We start from the raw sequence: 20,493 nt of genomic DNA on the forward strand, positions 1-20,493 counted from the left end.
CTCGCGGCTGTTAATAGAAGATATTCGAGGGAATTAATTAAATTATTGCTTCTGTGCAGGTAAAGGAAGATTGGAAGTACGTAGCGATGGTGCTGGACCGTCTGTTCCTCTGGATCTTTACTCTAGCGGTTCTAGTGGGCACTGCGGGCATTATTCTGCAAGCGCCTACCCTCTACGACGATCGGGTGCCGATTGACAAGAAGTTCAGCGAGTTTGCAACCACGACGGTGGTGAAGTGTCCGCCCCAGTAGTCCATGCCCGAGCCCTGCACCGTAGAGAAAGACTAAGGATCAGACACCCGGATCCTAGTCTTAGGAGAATCCGCAAGCTCCACCTCCTTATCCTCAACGAAATTACGGCAAAAGGGCTCCGATTTTGCAAAGAGTGAACTGAAAGTATATGAATGGCAATTTTGAAGACAGCGCGATGGGTGGGACGTTAGGTTCCTTTCCTTTAAGAGAGGGACGAAAACCGAAGGAACGAAATAGAGGCTCGTCGATAGAAGCGTAAGAGTCACCGAAAGGAGACGATGTACGTCGTTACGAAATCCTGAAACGAGAGAACTCGAGGCGACGTCGTCGCTTGAACAAATTGCACTCGGTGTTTCGAATAAGGACGCGCCGCTCGCGTGATGGGCGCGAGATTTTCGCAAGGAATACACATACACCTACATAGTCTGCTCAAGTAAATCGTAATAACGAAGCTGCCACTATTTAATCGGGTAACACATCAGGCTAACGTTACGGTGTAATACTGTATAGTAATATTAATGCCTCGAGGAACGAGGACCGCGCGCGCGCGACGATCGAGCTTCCGATCTCCGCCATTCTGTCATTCGTCTAAACTCGCGCGGACGGCCGTTATAAGTCATCGTTCGAATAAATTCGGATTAATAAAGTTCGTCGTGAAATTAGAGCTAATGCGAAATTTATTAATGTTGATATATTTCAGTCTACGTTACAGATTTATATAATCTAGAACGAGACGGAAATACAAAGTTAGCTTCGATTGATAACGACGTCGTGATGCGATCGTGATTGCTGCAGCATCTTGTACATACCTCCTACGAAAACTGTATGTGCATTTTTCTTCTGAATGTTTTATATATATATATATATATATATATATATTTTTTTTTTTATATTGGACGCGATATATCAATAATTCCATAGCTTGTCGCTGCGTGTGCAATTTACCGAGACTTGTGTGAAACTCGCAAGCTTCCGCATCCCAATGAAACGCGAGTGAGAGGCTGCAGTAACACCGCAGTGCGACGGCGGCAATCCGTACGTGAACGATAACTTCGTGCGAACGACAAAAGTCACGTTTTCGCGAGCGTACGTTTTGTATTGCAACGGGGGCCGGAAGTGGCCCGCAATTGCGCGAATTAATTAGATAATCAGCGCGTAGATAGCTCGTCGTACACACAGACCTTAGGGTGTAATCTTATTTGAAATGTATAACCAGATGATAATTTTAGAAACGTAACCATTTATACGAGCATATATATATATATATATATATATATATATATATTAAGAGCGAACGGACGAACCGATGGCGCGTCGGTAGCGCGAAAACAACTATTCTAAGTACTATCTAACAACTAACTACCCTAAATGTTTAACCAAACGTTTAATAATCTTCCTATTTGATAATCTTTCTACTATCGATTGCTATACTTTGGTAGATGTACCTTTCTCTACGAATACTTCGTATCTAATACTTGATTCTCTCGCTCGTTGCTTCTCCATCTTCTTTCCTTTTCTCGATTAGCGATGTAAATATCTTTAGTCGTACGTAAAATTGTTTGAATTTGTCGCGTCTCCTACAACCCTTCTTCGTTCTTGTTCTCCAGGCGAAGGGGAGAACGCGCATCTCGCGTCGCCGACGCTTCTCGCGTTACCTCGTCCCAATAAAAATGTATTGTATTTTGTAACGAAAAGTGAAACCCGTGAGAGTACGATAAAAAAATAACCGATAGTACGGTAAGAACAAGTAAAGCATACGAATTCTAAAGCTGATAGTTGTAGGGAATTGAACAACCGTTGACGCCGTTGTTCAATACCGTAGTTCGTGATCGTTGTCATTGTGAGCCGTTACTCATAATTTTCGCCCTTTTTTTATTTTTCCTTTTATAGACAGTTACGCGTCATGTACGATACTTGTCATTGTGGTTTAAAAAACGATCATTAGCCGCGAATCACCCGTTGCGGACTGTTACTCGAGAGGAATGTAAATCAACGTCGGAGAATTTTAAATCCTTTTCCTATCTAAATTGTCGATTATTTATTGTATTCGGGAAATTGAGAGATGGAACTTTCTCTGTGATATTTCAGTATAAATTTATATGTAATTCACCGCAAAATTGATAAAGACATTGAATAACATGCTATTAATTTATATAGGACCGGAGGATCGAAGCTTCCATTAACTTAAGCTCAAAGGGACTTAATCGACTAACCATTTCCCTAGATTAAAAGAAATATCTGGTTCTATTTTATATCGATATTTATACATGTACGAACACAAAACGAAAAGAATTGATTTGCCCTTTCGATAAAACAATTCACGGTTGACCGTACCGATAGCCTTTGAAGTCGACAATCGATACTCGCGTCGACATACCCGATTCTCCGACGTTCTTAGAACTCTTAATCATAACTAACGAATAATAATTTTCGTGCAAATATAATGTCGTAGCACATTGGATTGTAAATATAAATATTATTATACGAGGGGAGAAGATAAGAGTTCCCTATTACTACTGCCATTAAGACGCAACGCCGATACTTTAGGAGCGTTTTCGTGCCGTCACGCTTGGACGGCCGTCGATCATTCTTTGTAAAATCAATTTCCGGATTGCTTCTTTCGATCACCGATCGATGAAAAACCGGATCGGCAAGGAGGAATGAAATATTACGCGAATAATTTCTTCTCGATCAACTCAGATGAGTGTTATTCTTCTGACTACGACGATCGATGCCAGCCGATCTATGCTGGTTATTGTACGAGAAATACGAGCGTACACGTGGTACTTGATTGAAAATCGTCCAGTGAACGTTAAAGCGTTCGTCAGACTCGAGGGAAATATGGAGGCGTGCATTTAGTATCGTAGACTCGAGGGATTTCGCCTAGCGAGAAAAAGCGAAACAAATCTACTCCACACTAGGTCGTTAGGAAAACAACGCACACATTTTCTATGATAGAGCTATATACTTACTTGTTATAAAATGACACCCGCGACCGATGATATTCGCGTCGACGACGATTTTGTAGCGATGAGACAATATATCAAAATTTTAATTTCACCTTTAGCTTGCTCTTTATTTCTTTTTACAATTTTATATTCAATTACATTTTTGGTCGAAACAATAAAATGGCGCTACTTGGAATCAATGAAAATTGACAGTATTTGAATTTAATCAATGTTAATGTTAAATAAATCATAACGTTAGAAGAAGAGAAAATAGAGTCAAAAGAGCAATGACAATTTCATTTGTCTATCGAAATGCAGGACATCAAAATTGAAAGTATTAGAAAAAAATGTCAGACAAGCAAAAAAATATTCTGCTAAGCATATAAGCTTAGAAATTAATTAAACGATATACGTATCCAATATATATAATGATTATATATAATAAATTGGAAAAAAATCTCTAATTTCACAGATTAAATATATGTTAATTTTTTCTAATTTATCAATTTTCAATAATATACAAACTTTTAGTAATTTTTTTGCTATTATTAACATTAAAGCAATAAAACTATGCTGCAGTTAAGCTAATGTCCTGCAAATATTTATCGTTGATTACGAAAATCATGTCGACGTCATCGAAATATTTGATCATAGTAGGATGATCATAAGACAAACGAATGAGAGAAAAGTAGAGCGAATGGAGTGTGCACATTTAGATAATAAATTATTTAATTGGATAATAAATTATTTAACAAGATTAAAAGATGTAAATACCGTGTAAATAACGAGATATAGCGATAAGTAAAAGCTATAAATGGTTGGGCCCTTTTTTACGATTTTCAGATAATTACAAATCAATATCTTTCCAAAAAACTCTATGGGGCTTTTTAATATCAACATCGCATTCCCGTTGTAATACGCTACATTATTTCATCATTTTCTAAAATTATTTTAATTTTCTTTATTATTCAAGTATAATAAACGCGTTCAATTCTTATTCGATTAAAGAAGTGTGAGAAATTTTCCATTGAAAAATAACAAAATTGATAAAATTTGAGAAATAATTTTTGAGAAGTTATGCATTGATTAATTGCTTTTAATATTAAATAAGTTTTATTAAAATCTAATGGAATAATTATCCGAACTGTTCTCATGTATTAAATTTCAGTAAATAATTGATAATCTTTGTATCTTCAGTTTTATAAAAAAAGATAACCTTTGAGAAAACTTTTATATAATCATATAAAAGTTATTTTAAACAATTTGAAATTATTCATGTATTTACATAAAAAATTTACGTAGACTTTAATCAAATTAACAGATAAAATGTCAAAAACGTAAATCAGTATAAAAATCGTGAAAGAAAGGCATAAGAAACAAATGCATCTTTTTATTTATTATAAATTTTGTTATATGAGGGCAATTTTGATTGATGTAATATTGATCTTTTATCGTGATTTAAAAACTGTTTTTCAATGCATTTTACCTTACTGTATTATTTTTCTGTCTATAATTTATAAGTGATGTATCGCTTGAAAAGTTTTTGTGCAATCTCTTTTAGTTATCCCGATTTCAACAGCGTCTGTTCGCGATTGATACTCGATTACAGGATTTATTGAAAATTTGAGCGCCATTAATTAGCGTTTGAGCATGATGAAAAGAGCGTGGAATTATCTCAATTCGCCGACATACAAAGCACTGCAGAGTATTGCATTTAAATGCATCGAGCGGAACTTGCCGTATTCGAAGGGGGAAAAAAATAACGGAGAAAGGCATGACCAAATATAACGAACGAGAACGTATCTTCTTGACATACGAAACGCGTTCAAAACGAATGTGAAATTAAAAACCGCAGAATTCAATGGAATCCCGTTTGTTTATTTGAAATCGCGCACAAAATGTTAACAGTTCGTTTTTTATCATACATACGCGATCGTTTTAGAATGTCAACAATGCGCTCACACGCAACACCGATAATAATACGTCTGATAAAATCGAGTGAATTGTGTGAAGACAATAAACGATCGACACCATTTCTAAGCGATTACTCGAAGGGGTTATTAACGAAATAAAATATATCTTACATAACGGAGTTCCCAAAAGCAAACAAAAATATATTAATATCAAGTGAAAGAGAAATTATTTGAAATAGTTAATATCCCCAGAAAATTGCATCTTGCCGACTTATAAATCTTCCTTGTAAGAAGCATACATGTTTTCATAAATTGTGATTGATGTAGTAAAATTGTAACGAAATATTTATGTGATGTATCATCAATATATCCACCATACTTCGTTAGAGAGATAGATATGTTTCGTTTAAAAAAAAATAACCCCTGCAATGTACGAAAGATCGGAAAATAAAAAACATTTTTTGAACAATTCTCGTATACCGAGAAATTTTATTTGCAAATAGATGCGCTAATGCGCATTTAGCACTAAATGCGCTGAGTTTAATACGAGATTCTGATATAATACAATGATGAAAATTGCACAGCCACAGTTCGCGTTAGACGCGGCTGTTTAATTCTTAACGCGGCTGTCACTTCTCCAGCTTGTCCAAATGTGAGGATATATTATTCAATATAAACGTGAAGTGAAAAAACAGGCGGCTGCATTTAGCGTTAAACGTGTACGTTTGTAAAGTCGCGTGCCACACAAATACGGTATAGGAGAAAAGTTGCATTTAGCGCTAAATGCATTGTAAAAAGTGAATTGGACGTTCGCCGAGGCAATATGAAGTCCGCGATGTGCAGTTCTGCGATTTTAACTCGTCTCGGAGGATCTCACGACACGCGCGAAGAGCGAAATGGTGGAATTCTTCGCGGTGTATTTAAGATCTCGATTTAACATCGGGTATTTTAAATCTCTGATGGGGCCGAGCCCCAAACGACGACGAATCATCGCTTCCAACCCTCGAACTGCGTATCCGATAGCTTGCGAATACCGTACTAAACGCATTTAACGAGTTAGGCTAAAGACGAGAAAAGTAAGGACGGTACGGATAGATTATTGTAACGATAACATAGTGTTATAAAACGAGCGTACCGTATAGCAATAGAGCGCCGTTAACGAGAGCGAAAAACGGAGAGTTTACGGTGAACATTGGAATAATAATTACCACCGTTAGATACGATTATTATGTATATCGTTTGTTAAATATGTACCTACTAACTAATTATATACTAACGACCGTCGTTCTAAGGCTACACGATATAAGGACGAGATTCTTGTTGCTTGGTTTTGTAATCATGCTTGACAAAAGCATACGAAGAAATAAAACTTGTTGTCGTAGAAAAGTTCTCGCAGTTCTTTTCGCGTGCGAGCACCGACAGCCGCACAGCGAAAGCGAATCGATTGCAGGGTGCAGAGGACGTTCTCTTTATCCTATTACATTCCCGATGGATCTCACTCAATTATTCATGTCGATATCTCCGTGGCATTGTTCGCTGTTAACCACTCCTGCACTTCCGGCAAGAATTCCTTTAACCACTTTATCGCGAATTTAGCGTGTGCCTCGACCATTGCCATTGTGTACCCCACGATCTTTATGCTTTCGAGATTATCTTCGCTGAAAGTCTGAAACTGGAAATTCAAATAAATGTTAAAACGATTGTTTATAGTGTTCTACAAGAGATCGTTGAAATTATGGCTGACAATTCATTAAAAAAGGGAATGTACAGAAAGCTTAAAAGAAGATTATATTCCTTATGAAATTATCTGTTATTAATTATTTTATTGTATTCTTCTTTAATATTATTAAATTATTATTTTTATATAAAATTTTTATATTAAATTATTATTTTTATGTAATACTTAAATCATACTTACATCTTCAAAATCTTCTTCGCTAATCAAGCCATTCGTCGTCGCCAGTGCAAAAGCTTTTAAGATCGGACGAGATTTGGAAAATCTAAACAGACGTAAGAGTATATCGTAATCTACTTACAAGTTTAGTAAAGAGATAACAAAGTTGTAGAATACCTTGTGACGATAACCTCCCAATTATTTTGCACGAACTTGTAGGCAATTTGCGCAGCAACCGGATTTTGTGGAAAACTCCTTAAGATCCTTTGCGTCTCGTCCTCGTTATAGATCTTTCCTTCGAGAAGTTCACTAAGTATCCTAACATATATTAATATGAAGTAAGTACATATTTTATTATATGTTATATAATACATAATTTATACATAATTTTATACAAAATTATATAATTTTTTGCAAGTTTTGCTGTTTTTAAAAATAATATTTTTTGTAGATATATTTCTTAATCAATGTATAGAAAACTTATTTTTTTCTTAAAATTTTTATTAACATTTTTTGTATTTTTTAACTTTAAATTCTTTTGCCAATTAGAAAAGTTAAATTACTTTTAAAACTTATTTGAAATTAAATAATACTTAATAATTTTAACGATATTGCATTATTTATTACAAACTTTCCTGCTAATAATTTCTACTCACGTCTGCAGGATCCATGGCGTCTGGAAGCACCCAAACGCCGATAAAAGACGATTTTTTTCATCTCCATCTGCGGTAGAGTTTGCCCTCTCAACGAAATAATTCCATTCGTTTCGTGTGCCGTATCGCGCAATCGTACAGTATAGCACTTCGCGTGCGTACGCTGGTACGCTGAAACGATCAAAATTTTACCTCAAAAACGAACTATGAAATCAAAGTGAGATCAGGAATGAAAATTATTTCGAAAATTTCATCATATAAAAACTAATTTTTTTATATTATATTAATAAAGCAGTCAATAATCAATTTCTATACATAAAAATTAATATTATTTCTTACTCATTTTGTTATAAACAATTTAAAAACCAGCTCAACACATTAATCTGGTAACTATTTTATTAATAAAATTTTATTAATAAATTTTATTAATAAAATTTTTAAATGAAGAAAAGCAGTTTGTGTAAAATGAGTTTTTATAAATTGAGACATATTGTTAGTATAAGAAAGCTATATCAACAAATATTTAAGAATAAATGAATGAAAATCATGAATGAAAAATCGATATTTTTTTTATCAAACTTACACTTCGTCCGCATTGGAATGATCCTTCAATTTCGCAAAATGATTCTTGGACCATTCAAGGCAGTCCGCATTCTCGAAAGCACACGCTATTGTAAGAGCGGTCAAAGTTAGTCGCGATCCTTCATCGATCTTCCACCCCACGTCTGAGTACAATGTTGAAGTAAACTTTAGTGTAAACTCCTGTAAATATTAATTCTATCTATTAATCCTATTAAGTCATCTAATAGCAAGAAAATTAAACTATTATCTTTTCTATAAATTTTTTCTAATTTTAAGTTTAATTTTTACATTTTTTTCAAATTTTAAACATTCATGTTTGCTACAACTTTGTCGCGTCAATAATAAAAATAATAATAAAATATTTTTTTAAATATTCCTCAACGTAAATTTTTTATTATTATTAAATATTATATTTATGAAATATACATTTTTGATTAAGTTACTTTTTACTATCACTTTAATACAGTTACATGTTATATTTTATAAGATGTTAATTGAATTATATATGTTAGAGAGTTAATAAGTTTTCAAATATTTATTAAATATAGTTGGTCCAAACTTGTTTAAATTGATATAATCTTTTAATGTTCATTTCTCTCCATAAGCTCCGTTACGCTACCTGAAAAGGACTGAAACCCGACGTCTCGTAAAGGAGACCGTTCAACTTCAACAGATGACGCATCAGAGCACCCCAAGGAGCATAATGTCGTTCCTTCATTTGCATATATTTAATAAAGTCGAAAGCGGTCGCGTATTTCGTCAGGCCGACCGCGGCGAGCCCGAGCACATCGTCGATGAGTGACGCTCTGGTTTCTGCCGGGAGGACCTCGTGATTCTCCTCGAGAGCCTGTGCCAAGAGCTTCCAATTTTCCTCGTCATAATGCACACGATAATAACCTTAAAAGCAATTAATAATGATAGAGCGAGCACTTTTGTCGCCTTTTGCAATTTTACATTAAATTCGAGGGTATTAAAATTAATGTGACATCCTCTCACCAAGAAATTATTTTTCGCATAAGTACAAATTGAAAAAAATCATTTGTTGCAAAAATCATGTTACACTATTAGAAATAATTAAGCAAAAGAGTATAAATAACAAAGTAAAATGTCAAATGTAGATTAAAATAGGAAGCAAAATCAATATTTTTTATTTTATTAGACAATATAAATTAAATGTCTATAAATATTTAAAATTTTGATAAATTTTATTTTAATTTTCTTTTATTATTATTAAACTTTTTTAGAATAATAAAATTTATAATTATTTTACTGAACGTTCCGTTTATCCATTAGAAGAGAAAAAAAATATACGATAATATTTGACAATAAAACGAGTGAAAAAAATATTTTGCTAATCCTGATAAAAACGGTTTTTTTTAATTTTTTGTAAATAAGTTTTTTTATGAAATGAACTTTTTGAAACAAATATTTATGGAACCACCTGTTTTATTCACATTGAACACAATCCAAGAATCTTCCGCCCCAACGTTATGCACCACCATCTCCGCTTCAGAATGGAACCATATCTTCGTCGGAGATGACCAATCATTGCTCGTTTTGTTAATATAGTCAAGCGGTATGTACCAGGTCGGTTGATTGTCGGATGATTGGTCATATGTAAATCTTTGCTGTGCAACATACAACAATTGATAAATATAGTAATAAATCCTTTTTCTCAAGATGAATAAATAAATATCTCACGGAGAAACATTATTAATGCAAACTGTAATATTTTCCATAAAAAAATTAATACGCGATTTAATTGTTATTTAGGTCGCACCTGTCGAATGACAGCGGTACCTTCCTTGTACTTCCTCATGACGCTAACAATCGGATATCCGTGATGCGAAATCCAAGAATTCATCGCCTCGGACAACGTGATTTCTATGGGCAAACCTATGGTTTCTTCCGCCATCGCTTCCCAAAAATCGTCAACGCTTGCTGTCGAGTAATTCCTAAAAAGGATGTTGAATTAAATGAAAATTTCAGCATTTTTCTACGATGAAAAATGGAGCGCTATTTTATTGATGCTTTCTCTTGCACCACGCCGGAAAATTGTACGGCACATTGCGATTCACAATGCCACAGAACGAAATATGCATATATATCGGTGATAGGTGTACTTATGTAACGAGCCCGATAAAGAAGCATGAGGAATAATGGCCGGCAGCTCGTGACATTCAACGAGTGGCATTATCATAAAGCCGGTGGGATAACTCGCTGTAAAACGCGTCGATTATCGTTTCGACGACTGAATCACGCTGTCGCACGAGCGAGCGGGCGAGCGATTTAAACGACGGATCGCGCGATTAATGAACGAATCGACGGCGGCCCTCTCGAAGGATAAAACGACGATAATGTGATATACCCACCACCTCGCTATGAATTTCCGGTAGCCGTTCCTAAAGGCGGTATCGTTTATCACGCCATGCAACATGCGAATCAAGCATGCACCTACAAGAAGCAGTCAGAATGCAGAATCACATTATGCAGCGTTACGAGAGCGTATATATTCGATACTGCCTTTCGAGTAAAGCTACGACTATTCGATGTAATATTTTCATGTGATTAAAAGCAATAGAGCAATATATATTTCCAATTATCCAAATATGATTAAGTCACATAAGAAAAGCGATAAATCGAAAATATCCTGAAAAATTAATGTAAAACTTTTAATTTACATACAAAGTAATTTATAACGCAGACAGATATTTTTATATTACTAAAAATATTGAATTACTCAACGTTTATTGCATCTGCAAACACATCTTTAAAATGTGCAAATATTAAAGTGTTCGAATAGTCACAACTCCCCTTCCAAGTGTCAATATCTAGCTGATATAATAGCGAAGACATACATAATTTTTAATACTTCAATAACATGAAGATAAAGTATTGATACCAATATTTTAATAATCATATCGTTAATAATATCAGGAGTAAGATATTAATACTTGAAAGTATTACAAGCATTGCTTGAAGAAAGAACGATCGAACTAATAGACAATTTTTACCTTTCTTATGACGAGCGTTATCGTTCGAGAAATCCAGATGGGCAGGATTGACATTCGATTGCAGCGATCTCGAAACGCTGTAACTATCTTCTTCCATGGCATCCCATTGCACGTTGGCGAGAAAAGCAAGATTGGAGCCCAGTGACGAATCTATCTGAAAATAGAATCTCATAAAAACTTTGCTTTCTTCAGCGGAGGAAAATAGACCTATCCTCATTTAGATATTATAAATTATAAATCAGTTATTTCAAGAAGAAAAATAACCATATACTAAAGATAAAAAGCAAATTAAAGGCAATGCAAGAAATTAAAATTTTATATTGTTATAATTGACTATTATCCTTTGTATAAAGAATTTTATTTTTGTATAAGAAATTTTCTTATGGATACATAAACTTTTTACTAAAAAATTACTATAAAATTTTGTCGTATCAGGTAAGCCAATTTCTCATTATTTAATATCCCATATTGCCTTTTAAAATAATAAATGTAGAATTAGCTTAATTAAATTTAACTCTGAAAGTACAGTAATTTTGACATATATAATTTAACACGTGTTTTAGGAAAACATTGTCCATCAAACATCAGTGCTTTCAGAACATCTTGACAGATTGCAAATATTATTCCAATTATGTGCCTTCTCCATCAACGCATGTTGCAAATGGAGCATAGAGCCTTCAAGCAGCCAAACGTCCGTCCAGTTCTTCATGTTCACAACGCCGCCTAGCCATTGTTCTCCTATCAAGCTTATCAGAGCGCTTAACGCGTCCGTCTTCGTGACCATGGGAGATCGATCCGCGGCGTAGAAGAACGATTGCCTTGAAAACAATTTAGCTCGATATAACGCGATATCAAACATAAAACAATAGTGGAGTATAATGGATTAGATTTGCATTCGCACGCATTTTTTTACCATAAACAACAAATTTAATATAAAAATTTTTATAAATTAAATATAAAATTTTTTCTTAAAAGTTTTTAACATTAATTGCTAGCTATATTTTAAGAATTTTAATAATTTAAATGAATAAATCTTTTAAAACAAATTATTTTAATGTAATTATCAAATCGTTGACTGAAAATTCTTCTTATAATGTTTTCTGTCAAATTTTGTAATAAATTATGAAACCAAATTTTATTCTATTAAACTTTGTAACAACTTTAAAATTTTTTTATATATAATATTTTAACAATGCTAGATAAATCGAAACTTGCTTCGAAACTCATTTGAAATTAATTCAAAAAATATAATTTTATAATCCTTCTGAAGCTTAAATACCAGAAAATTATAATTCTTTCCAAATAGTTTTGTAATAATCTTATTAATTTTAGGAGATGAAATAACTATCCTATGATCTCTCTTACTTCAATGATATTAATCCCGGGCTTCCAGTGTTATCGACGATTCGCGACGGTAGTGCGACGATATCCAATTTCGGTAGTGGATAAGGCATCGAGAACACGTTGTTCAAACATACGACGATTTGCTCGAGTTTGTCGAGAAGGTAAATTCCTCGCGATCGCTTTTTTGAATCACTCCAGAAGATCACTGTCGCGTTATCAGGCCCCAACGACTCGATTTTTGTCTCGCCCAATGACTCGATCTCACCCATTACAAAAGCCAAATTGTAAGGTGAAAGCAATGGAGTATCGCTGAAGCTGTCAAACATCCGGTCATCCGACCTTAAAAGATATAAATCTAATCACTTCTTCAGTACAATAAAGGTTGTATGAGAAAAATATAGAGAGACAATAATATAATAAGAAATTTGATTATAATTAATCACATCAAAATTTATATTTTAATGAAAAAAAATCTTTGTTTCTAAAATAATCGATAATTATAATGTATTCTAAATGCATTTTATTTATTTTAATTTTATAATTATAAGAAAATATAGAACAAAATGATTAACAATCTATAATGTTTGATAGCACGTTTTAAAATTATCAAAGAGAGACACATAGAGACAATAAGAAAGTTTATGTAATTTATTTTATATGTTTTATATATATATATATATATATATATATATATATATATATATGTGTTTCTTGCTCCTTTTTTGTCTGCTTAAAAGATTAAATATAGTTAAGAAGCAATAGTGAAATTTTGCTATTTAGTTTTGCCATTTTAAACTGTTATAGTCTTCTAAGCACGCAAACGTTGACACAGCTGCAACTAACAGCGTGAAATACGCACATGTCTTTGGAGATACTGAGAGGCATGTTCGACAGGACTCTAGTTTCGCGTGGACGTGCCACGGACACCGAGAAGACAGCCTTGAGATTTATGTCATCAAAGACAGGCAAAAGATGCGAAGCTCCCACAGGTTTCAACCGCGTTCCGATCAACAATTTACTAGAAAAAATATATGAAAATTTGCCAAAGCATATTAAGCCTATTAAGATAAAAATTTCTCAGATAAAAATGTTTTAAAAATTCTTAGATTAAAGACACACAACTGCATCTATCTCAACTGCGTGAAACAATTGTTTTTAATGCATGCTTTATCCGTACAGTTGATCAAATTTATTATTTAAAAAATAAAAAGCTTTAAAATAAAATAAGAAAGAGGTGAAAGAAGACACAAGTGAAAAACAAATTTTAATAATTTTTATGTTATCGAAAAGAATACTAAGAATATATTCTTTTCTAAAATAACAAGGTTAAAACAATTTTCTTTTATATAATTTTCTAAAAACTTTATCAATGTTGTAATTGTATTTTTTGCAAGATAACGCTTTAACAATATAATTAATTAATTGATTTTCTTTGTTACTATGATCATGCAGAAAAAACTCACTTTCCTTCGCCAGTCTCGTTGTAGCTCGCCAAATAAATCGCCTTGCCATCGAGCAGAATCTCGTAATCGATCTCCAAGCTGTACATTCCCGGGCTCATAGCAACGGCCGGATGTATCACGTGTAATCCGTTATTAGCATCCTCTTCATATCGTTGAATCTCCACTTCGGTTATGCTTCCATTACCGGATGTAGACGCCACCATGTCCACCGATCTAGATGTTGTTGCGTTCGCGGATTCCTCAATTTTTTCATCCTGCACGGAGGAGCTTTCGTTTCTCAAAGAAGAAGTTTCATTACTAGAAACAGTTGCATTTCCGGGCGGATATTCCGTGACAATAGCGCGCGTTGTTTCTTGATTTTCTAATTGCACCGATGACATCGCAATAGAAGCCAAAGTGGTAGCGTCGGCTGCAGTAACAAATCGTTGTTCAGCATTAAAAACAATCGATTATATAATTTTTTTCTTAAAAAAAGAACAAAAATTTGATATTGTTATTATTTAATCATATTAATTAAAAAATAAAACCAGAAATCTCCAGGTTAATTATGTAACATTTAAAACGATAAAACTGAAGTTATTTCTCTTTTTATTTTAGAATTATCGATGAAGATTACGCAATTGACCACCTGCTTGCTATTATGCTAGATATTGGCACAGCTGCAAGCTAATCATCGTCTTATCGCGTATATTTCGCTACCAGAAATCTGTTGCTTTATTTAACAGTACATTAACCCGTTGCCTTATGATGGGTTACAGATTATAATCCAAATAAAACAATCACGAATCGCACTCGTGCTATGTTTCAAAATTAATTTTCAATATTGAAAGTATATAATAAACATTACGTAAATTATAAATTTTCAGCACTGACGGCACTAAATTTACACAGTAATACAGTCATAGATTACAATCTAAATCTAATAAATGCAAATTTCATTTATAACACCTACGTGACATAAACTTTTGCGTACGCGTATTAAAAAATAATTTAAAGCAACTAATTAATCGGTATATTAATGAGACAAATTAAATCGAATATTTCAATTAAATAATTTAAACATGGTCTATTTTTTATCTAATTAATTAGTATCTGTATTTTCTATTAGTAATCGATCGAAATATTTTTTTTTATTTCCTGTTAAATCCAAAAAGATAAGAAAACAGTTTCGATAAAAGATATTGACGGATAAAAAAATATGTGTGGCATCCCGAAAGAAGTACCAGCGTTATCTTGGCTGCCTTTATTATCGTCCTCGGCGCGCCTCCTACGCCTTCTTTTTGCTCGTGCACTATTCTCTTCTAAGAGTGACAGCTTATAACGCGTTGCCGTAATGTTTCTCGCATTGAGAGATAATTTATTTGTTGTGTCGTCCATGCGGAATTCGATAATGACTCGCCCTTTCATCTTTGACGTTGTATTGACATCACTCGGCAGCATTAACTCGAGAGTATATCTCGAGGGATGAATGAAAGGTGATATCGGGACCATGATGATATCGCCTCCTTCCTCTACCTCATCTTCAATGAGGGCTAACGGATCGTATATCTAATTAACAGAAAATGCAGAGCTTGGCAAGAATTAATTTTTTTAGAGAGATATTATGTTTCGTTATTTTAAATATTAAAGCCATAAAATGCAAGATGTCACATGGACACATCAGTAATCAAAATTTAAAAACGATACGAAGACAGTAATATAAAATAATTCAAAATTTCTTTTACACAACAAATAACCTTAAACAAAATACCAATTTTAATTCACAAATAATCGAAAGGTAAATCTATGATTATATTTTTTTTTGTTTTATTTTAAAAACATTTTATTTAAATCAACTGTTATAAAAGATCAGCGTTATTATTAAACTATTAATAATAACAAATAATTTATATTATATTAAATAACTCACTCTCGTTTTAGGCATCGTGCCTATATTCCATCCGATCAGACCGGCGACGATCACAATGATCACGAACAAGACAATGAAGGAGAGGACTTTTTTATACGTTAAAAACCAACCACCTTTTCGTTGATGGACAATTTCCTCGCAAGGCGGAGGAAGCGCGGTATTACCCTCATACGTCTGCATCATACAGTCGGCTGAAAGTATTAAACTCGCGATAGAAAGATGCGCACATTTGTTATCGCACTTAATATTGGTGTCTATTGTTTCTTTTTTATAGGCTGTAACACTTTCAAATTGATCGTCAATTGTATCGATCATGTAACGGGCCATTTGGCACATTGTAAATGATATGAATTGTTAAATATTATTACCCTTTTTAAATAAAATATCTTTTTTCTTGATTAGATATTTTAAAAAAGTCGAAAGAAATTATTTAAATCAAAATGTGTTTCTTAAATATATTTTTTTTTATTATTATTATAAGAGAAAAAGTTAAAGAAATGAAAATGGGAAAACTTTTTATATGTCGTAATATTTGTATATTTTATATATTTTGTATTATTTGTATATATTTTAAATATAATATATAAATATTATATAATATATATATATATATATATATATATATATATTATATAATATTTATAATATATATATTTTAAAATTTTAAATAAATAATTAATTTAAAATTACAAATTCTTAAAAATTCCAATGTATTAAAAAAATATAATTATAATTAAAAATTAAATAATCTAAATAAATATTTTCATAGAAAATAAAGGAATGTGTGAATTTTACAAAAATTTTAAAGTTAATATTCAACTTTTTGCTAAAAGAAAATGAAAAATTTTCTTTTTCTCGGAATAAATTCTTCTTAGGAAAACTTACATTTCAAACAAAAGATATCATCTATCTTCTCAGAAATCTAATAAGCTATGATAAATCGAGACTAATAATTTCCAGTTTACAATCGCTCGATTGAATCATAGAATCCAAGAGCAATCAGGAAGATCGCGTGAATTAGAGAGTAGGTATGTAAATCGTTAGGTATGTAAATCGTGTTAACAATCAGCGAGTCGGAACGAGTCGCGTACTGATATTCCGTGTCGGTTTAGAAAAAAAAAATCTTGATTATCCGTGAGCACATCCGTCATATCGCGACGAATTTAGTGCTAGTAATGAAACGTTAGAAGCATGGAATATGTATGGGATGACGTCACCGAAATTGGTTCCCCGTGATGCAGGAATCCACGATAGCCCGTGAACGCGGTTTCAAGGTCCCGCTCGTGCACGTCGCTGACTACAGCATTCGCGTAATCATCGTCGCACCGATAACGCTCGTATCGGTAACGTTCGTACTAGCAGCATTAGCGGCAACGGTCTACATTGACTTTAGTCAAATGTAATTTCTAATGAGAAATATTTATAACTAAAGAAATATACCTTCTATAAGATATTATTGGATTGCATCGCGTTTAACAACGCAATTAAAATTTGAATTTCATAAAATTAAAACACGGAGAATTAGATGAATTTGTCATAGAAAATCATAGTGCTAGACTAGAAATATGCTAAACTTCTTTCTATGTTTAAAATTTAAAATATTTAGATTGAAGAAAAGAATTTATCTCTAACGAAACGCATTATGCTAAGAATGTAAGAACCGAGATATGCGTTTGAAATAGATAAAGCACATGGAAAAAATCGCATATAGGAATTAGCCTCTTTTCATCATAATTGGTATTATAATAATTGTCTACAGCTTTATTATTAATTAATTAAGCTTTATTCTTTATTTGTTTCCTCAAATATATTTTTATTATTTTGTTTGTCTAATATTAACTTGTTTTATTACTATGAAATTCGTTGTAACTTGTCATAGCTTTTCATGACGTTGTGAAATCATATTCCTTGTTATACTATGTAAACGTGACTGTCACATAAACAAACTTCAATGCTGTGTTTGAGATGTCTTAATACTGTGCGCAAGATAAAAAGATGTATTAAGTGATGTTTGAAATAAACTCTTTTAAATAAAAAGAAATTCAAATGTTTAGATACCAAATTTCTGGATAAAATTTCTTTAATTACTGTCAGTAATCTTAAAATAAATGAAATTAGTAAAATTAAATAAGAAAGAATCAAGTAATTTTATATACATATTCTTTTTATTCACGTTGTTTGTACAGAATTAAATCTTCTAATATCCTGGTCTATAAAAAAGCATCATGTTACAATTCAGTTTTTAATCTAATTAAAGTTATTTTTTTGCACAACTCTCGCAAAGAATGTTGACAAAAATGTGCACAATGATATCAATAATAATAATGAAACTATCACGAATGAATTCAAGGTAACTTGCATGTTTGTAACACATGTAACAACAATCAGATAACATTAGTAATAACATAATTAATGTAGATAATTATTTCAAAATACTAGAAACTAATGTGACACTGCTTTAACGTGCATGCACGTGCATATTTTAGAAGAATATTATAATTAAAATATTATTATTCCCAAAGACAAGGAATAATAATAATTTTATTATTTTTTAAATGATTTAACATACAGAATATTTATAAACTTGTTTAAATACTTGTTAAGTCATTTAACAATAGCACTCTTATTGGGCATTATTGGGCTCTAATTTAGCACTGATTAAATTATCTAATAAAGCATATTTTTATATATTTACAATATAAAACTTTTTCCTGTATCCGATTTCCAAATTAAGCCGAGCAAAATTTATAAAAATTTTACTGTATATCAACTATAACAAATAATTTAAAAAGCTTGTTGTTAATATACTAATCTCTCAAAAATAATTTGTAAGATTAAATAAAGGTATTGGAAAATAAACTAAATAAAAATGCTAAATAAATAATATCAAATAGATAAAATATATGTTGCAAGTTTCGTGTTGCACGTAATAGAACATAACCATACGTCAAAATCTCGCACGATTATAACCGTCATAAAAACTCAACAATTAACTTGCTAAAGTGGATCGATGCAACCTCTGTAATTTAATTTAGTTGATTAATTTATGAGCACATTCGTATCGAAATAAGCAATTTAATATTTGTGCATTCAATGATAAAAAGAATCTGAATAAATTAATATTATTTTCAAAAGTGATTCTCAAATAAATATTCATCAATATCATTATATTAATTTATATACATTATAATTTCTTACATTCTTCTTTCATTATAATTTTTTTTTTTTCAGCACTGTAGTTGTACAACATATATTTTGTAACATATATTTTGAGAAAAATCTAAGGTAAAAAAGTTTTATAAAAATAAAAAATAAAATTGTTTCTCGAATATCTATGATTTGATGTTATTTATAAGTTTACTTATATAGCTTTATAAGATATTATTATATAAATAATATTTAACTAACAAGTGTAATTAATGTTACGACAAGAAAATAATCGAGATAATAGATGTATCTATCAACGATATGGAATAATAATTGCCAACGATAATTATCGACATGTCATATGTAACTTTTCAATGAAAATAATTAACTTTAAACAAAAAAAAATGTTTATTTATAATAAAAATATATCTTTAAAGACATTTTTCATTCTTTTCTAAAAATAATATCACTTAATATGGTAACATGATTTATCATAACATGATTTATCTTTCAAAACACTTTATTCTGAAGGCATATCTCAGTTTATAAATTTAACGTTAAAGTATATAACGTAATACTTTTTATCTTTATATCTGACATTAAATATTGTTTTAATGACATTAGAAATTTTTAATGAGAATTTTAAAATATATGCGATAATTTTTGAAACTTAATTAAATAAAAACTTAATAAAATAAAAAGTTTTATACAAAAAATCTACTTTTTTAACACAGAAAAGAAGATTTTGGTATCTAGAATATTTTTAATATCTTGGTACTTTACAATATAATTTATTTTAAATACAAGTGTGAGTTTAGAGGCATTGGAAATAATGATATCAAGGAAAAAACTGTTATCAAGGACACTGTTAACAAGGAAAAAAAGCTGTTATCACTTACAGTTTCGCTGTCCATAGGACTGCCAACTGCTGACGGATCCTCGTCTCATGGTTCAAATTTTAAAAAAATAATACAAAGATGTTATTAAAAAAGATAATAATAAAAACGTAGGTGCGCGAAAACGCGAAGAAAACGATTTCAGAGAACGAACGCGCTTTCAACGCGAAAACGAATTCGCGAGCGCGTCAGCGCACAGGTGACGCAGGTACAACTGCAATTAGCCGTTCCACCTTGCGGTGTCGTGTGTGGATGTTGGTCGAGAAACACTCGCGATTGTCCCCCACTGTTCTTCGTTCGTCAGCTCTGCGTATCGTTCTCCATCGTTCGTTCCGCTCTTTATCCTTATGCGCTTCTACGATAATTCACGATTAGAATCGCTATCGGAACTCTTCCGCGCGTCTTACAACCTTCTCCTTTTTGTTGTGACACGTGGAACCAAGTCTGACATGATAACGCAGCATTCTAGAGAATCAAAC

At 32.0% G+C, this 20,493-nt stretch overlaps 2 protein-coding genes across 12 annotated transcripts in view; one reads left to right on the forward strand and one right to left on the reverse strand.

Moving 5' to 3' along the window:
• Positions 1–6,498, forward strand: part of nAChRalpha4 (nicotinic acetylcholine receptor alpha4) — a 186,700-nt gene extending 180,202 nt beyond the window's left edge. For all 11 annotated transcript variants that reach the window (XM_011641987.3, XM_089079971.1, XM_011641988.3 and 8 more), the window contains one exon: positions 60–6,498. In XM_011641987.3, the coding sequence (XP_011640289.2) occupies positions 60–251 (192 nt within the window). In that variant the 3' untranslated portion in view covers positions 252–6,498. The remainder of the gene's footprint in view (positions 1–59) is intronic.
• LOC105429176 (thyrotropin-releasing hormone-degrading ectoenzyme) lies at positions 5,253–20,484 on the reverse strand. Its single transcript, XM_011641977.3, has 17 exons — positions 20,018–20,484; positions 15,972–16,162; positions 15,286–15,610; positions 14,063–14,471; positions 13,459–13,617; positions 12,621–12,938; positions 11,893–12,073; positions 11,256–11,409; positions 10,614–10,695; positions 10,022–10,196; positions 9,683–9,869; positions 8,861–9,138; positions 8,243–8,421; positions 7,663–7,830; positions 7,184–7,324; positions 7,031–7,112; positions 5,253–6,784 (listed from the first exon to the last, which is right to left on the reverse strand). The coding sequence occupies exons 1-17, from the start codon at positions 20,064–20,066 to the stop codon at positions 6,620–6,622; spliced, it is 3,243 nt and encodes a 1,080-aa protein (XP_011640279.2). The 5' UTR covers positions 20,067–20,484; the 3' UTR covers positions 5,253–6,619.
• Between the last annotated feature and the right edge of the window lie 9 nt (positions 20,485–20,493).

This window comes from Pogonomyrmex barbatus, unplaced genomic scaffold, assembly GCF_055798465.1.
Source record: "Pogonomyrmex barbatus isolate J1 unplaced genomic scaffold, ASM5579846v1 scaffold3, whole genome shotgun sequence".
NCBI classification, from domain to species: Eukaryota; Metazoa; Arthropoda; class Insecta; order Hymenoptera; family Formicidae; genus Pogonomyrmex; species Pogonomyrmex barbatus.

Excerpts from the sequence above, each read along its gene's own strand:
- LOC105429176 (XM_011641977.3), bottom strand. The coding sequence starts at position 20,066 with ATGAGACGAGGATCCGTCAGCAGTTGGCAGTCCTATGGACAGCGAAAC. Across the intron at positions 10,197-10,613 it reads CGGAAATTCATAGCGAGGTG|GAATTACTCGACAGCAAGCG; the intron begins GTGGGTATATCA and ends CATCCTTTTTAG. Across the intron at positions 7,831-8,242 it reads CATTCCAATGCGGACGAAGT|CGTACCAGCGTACGCACGCG; the intron begins GTAAGTTTGATA and ends TGATCGTTTCAG.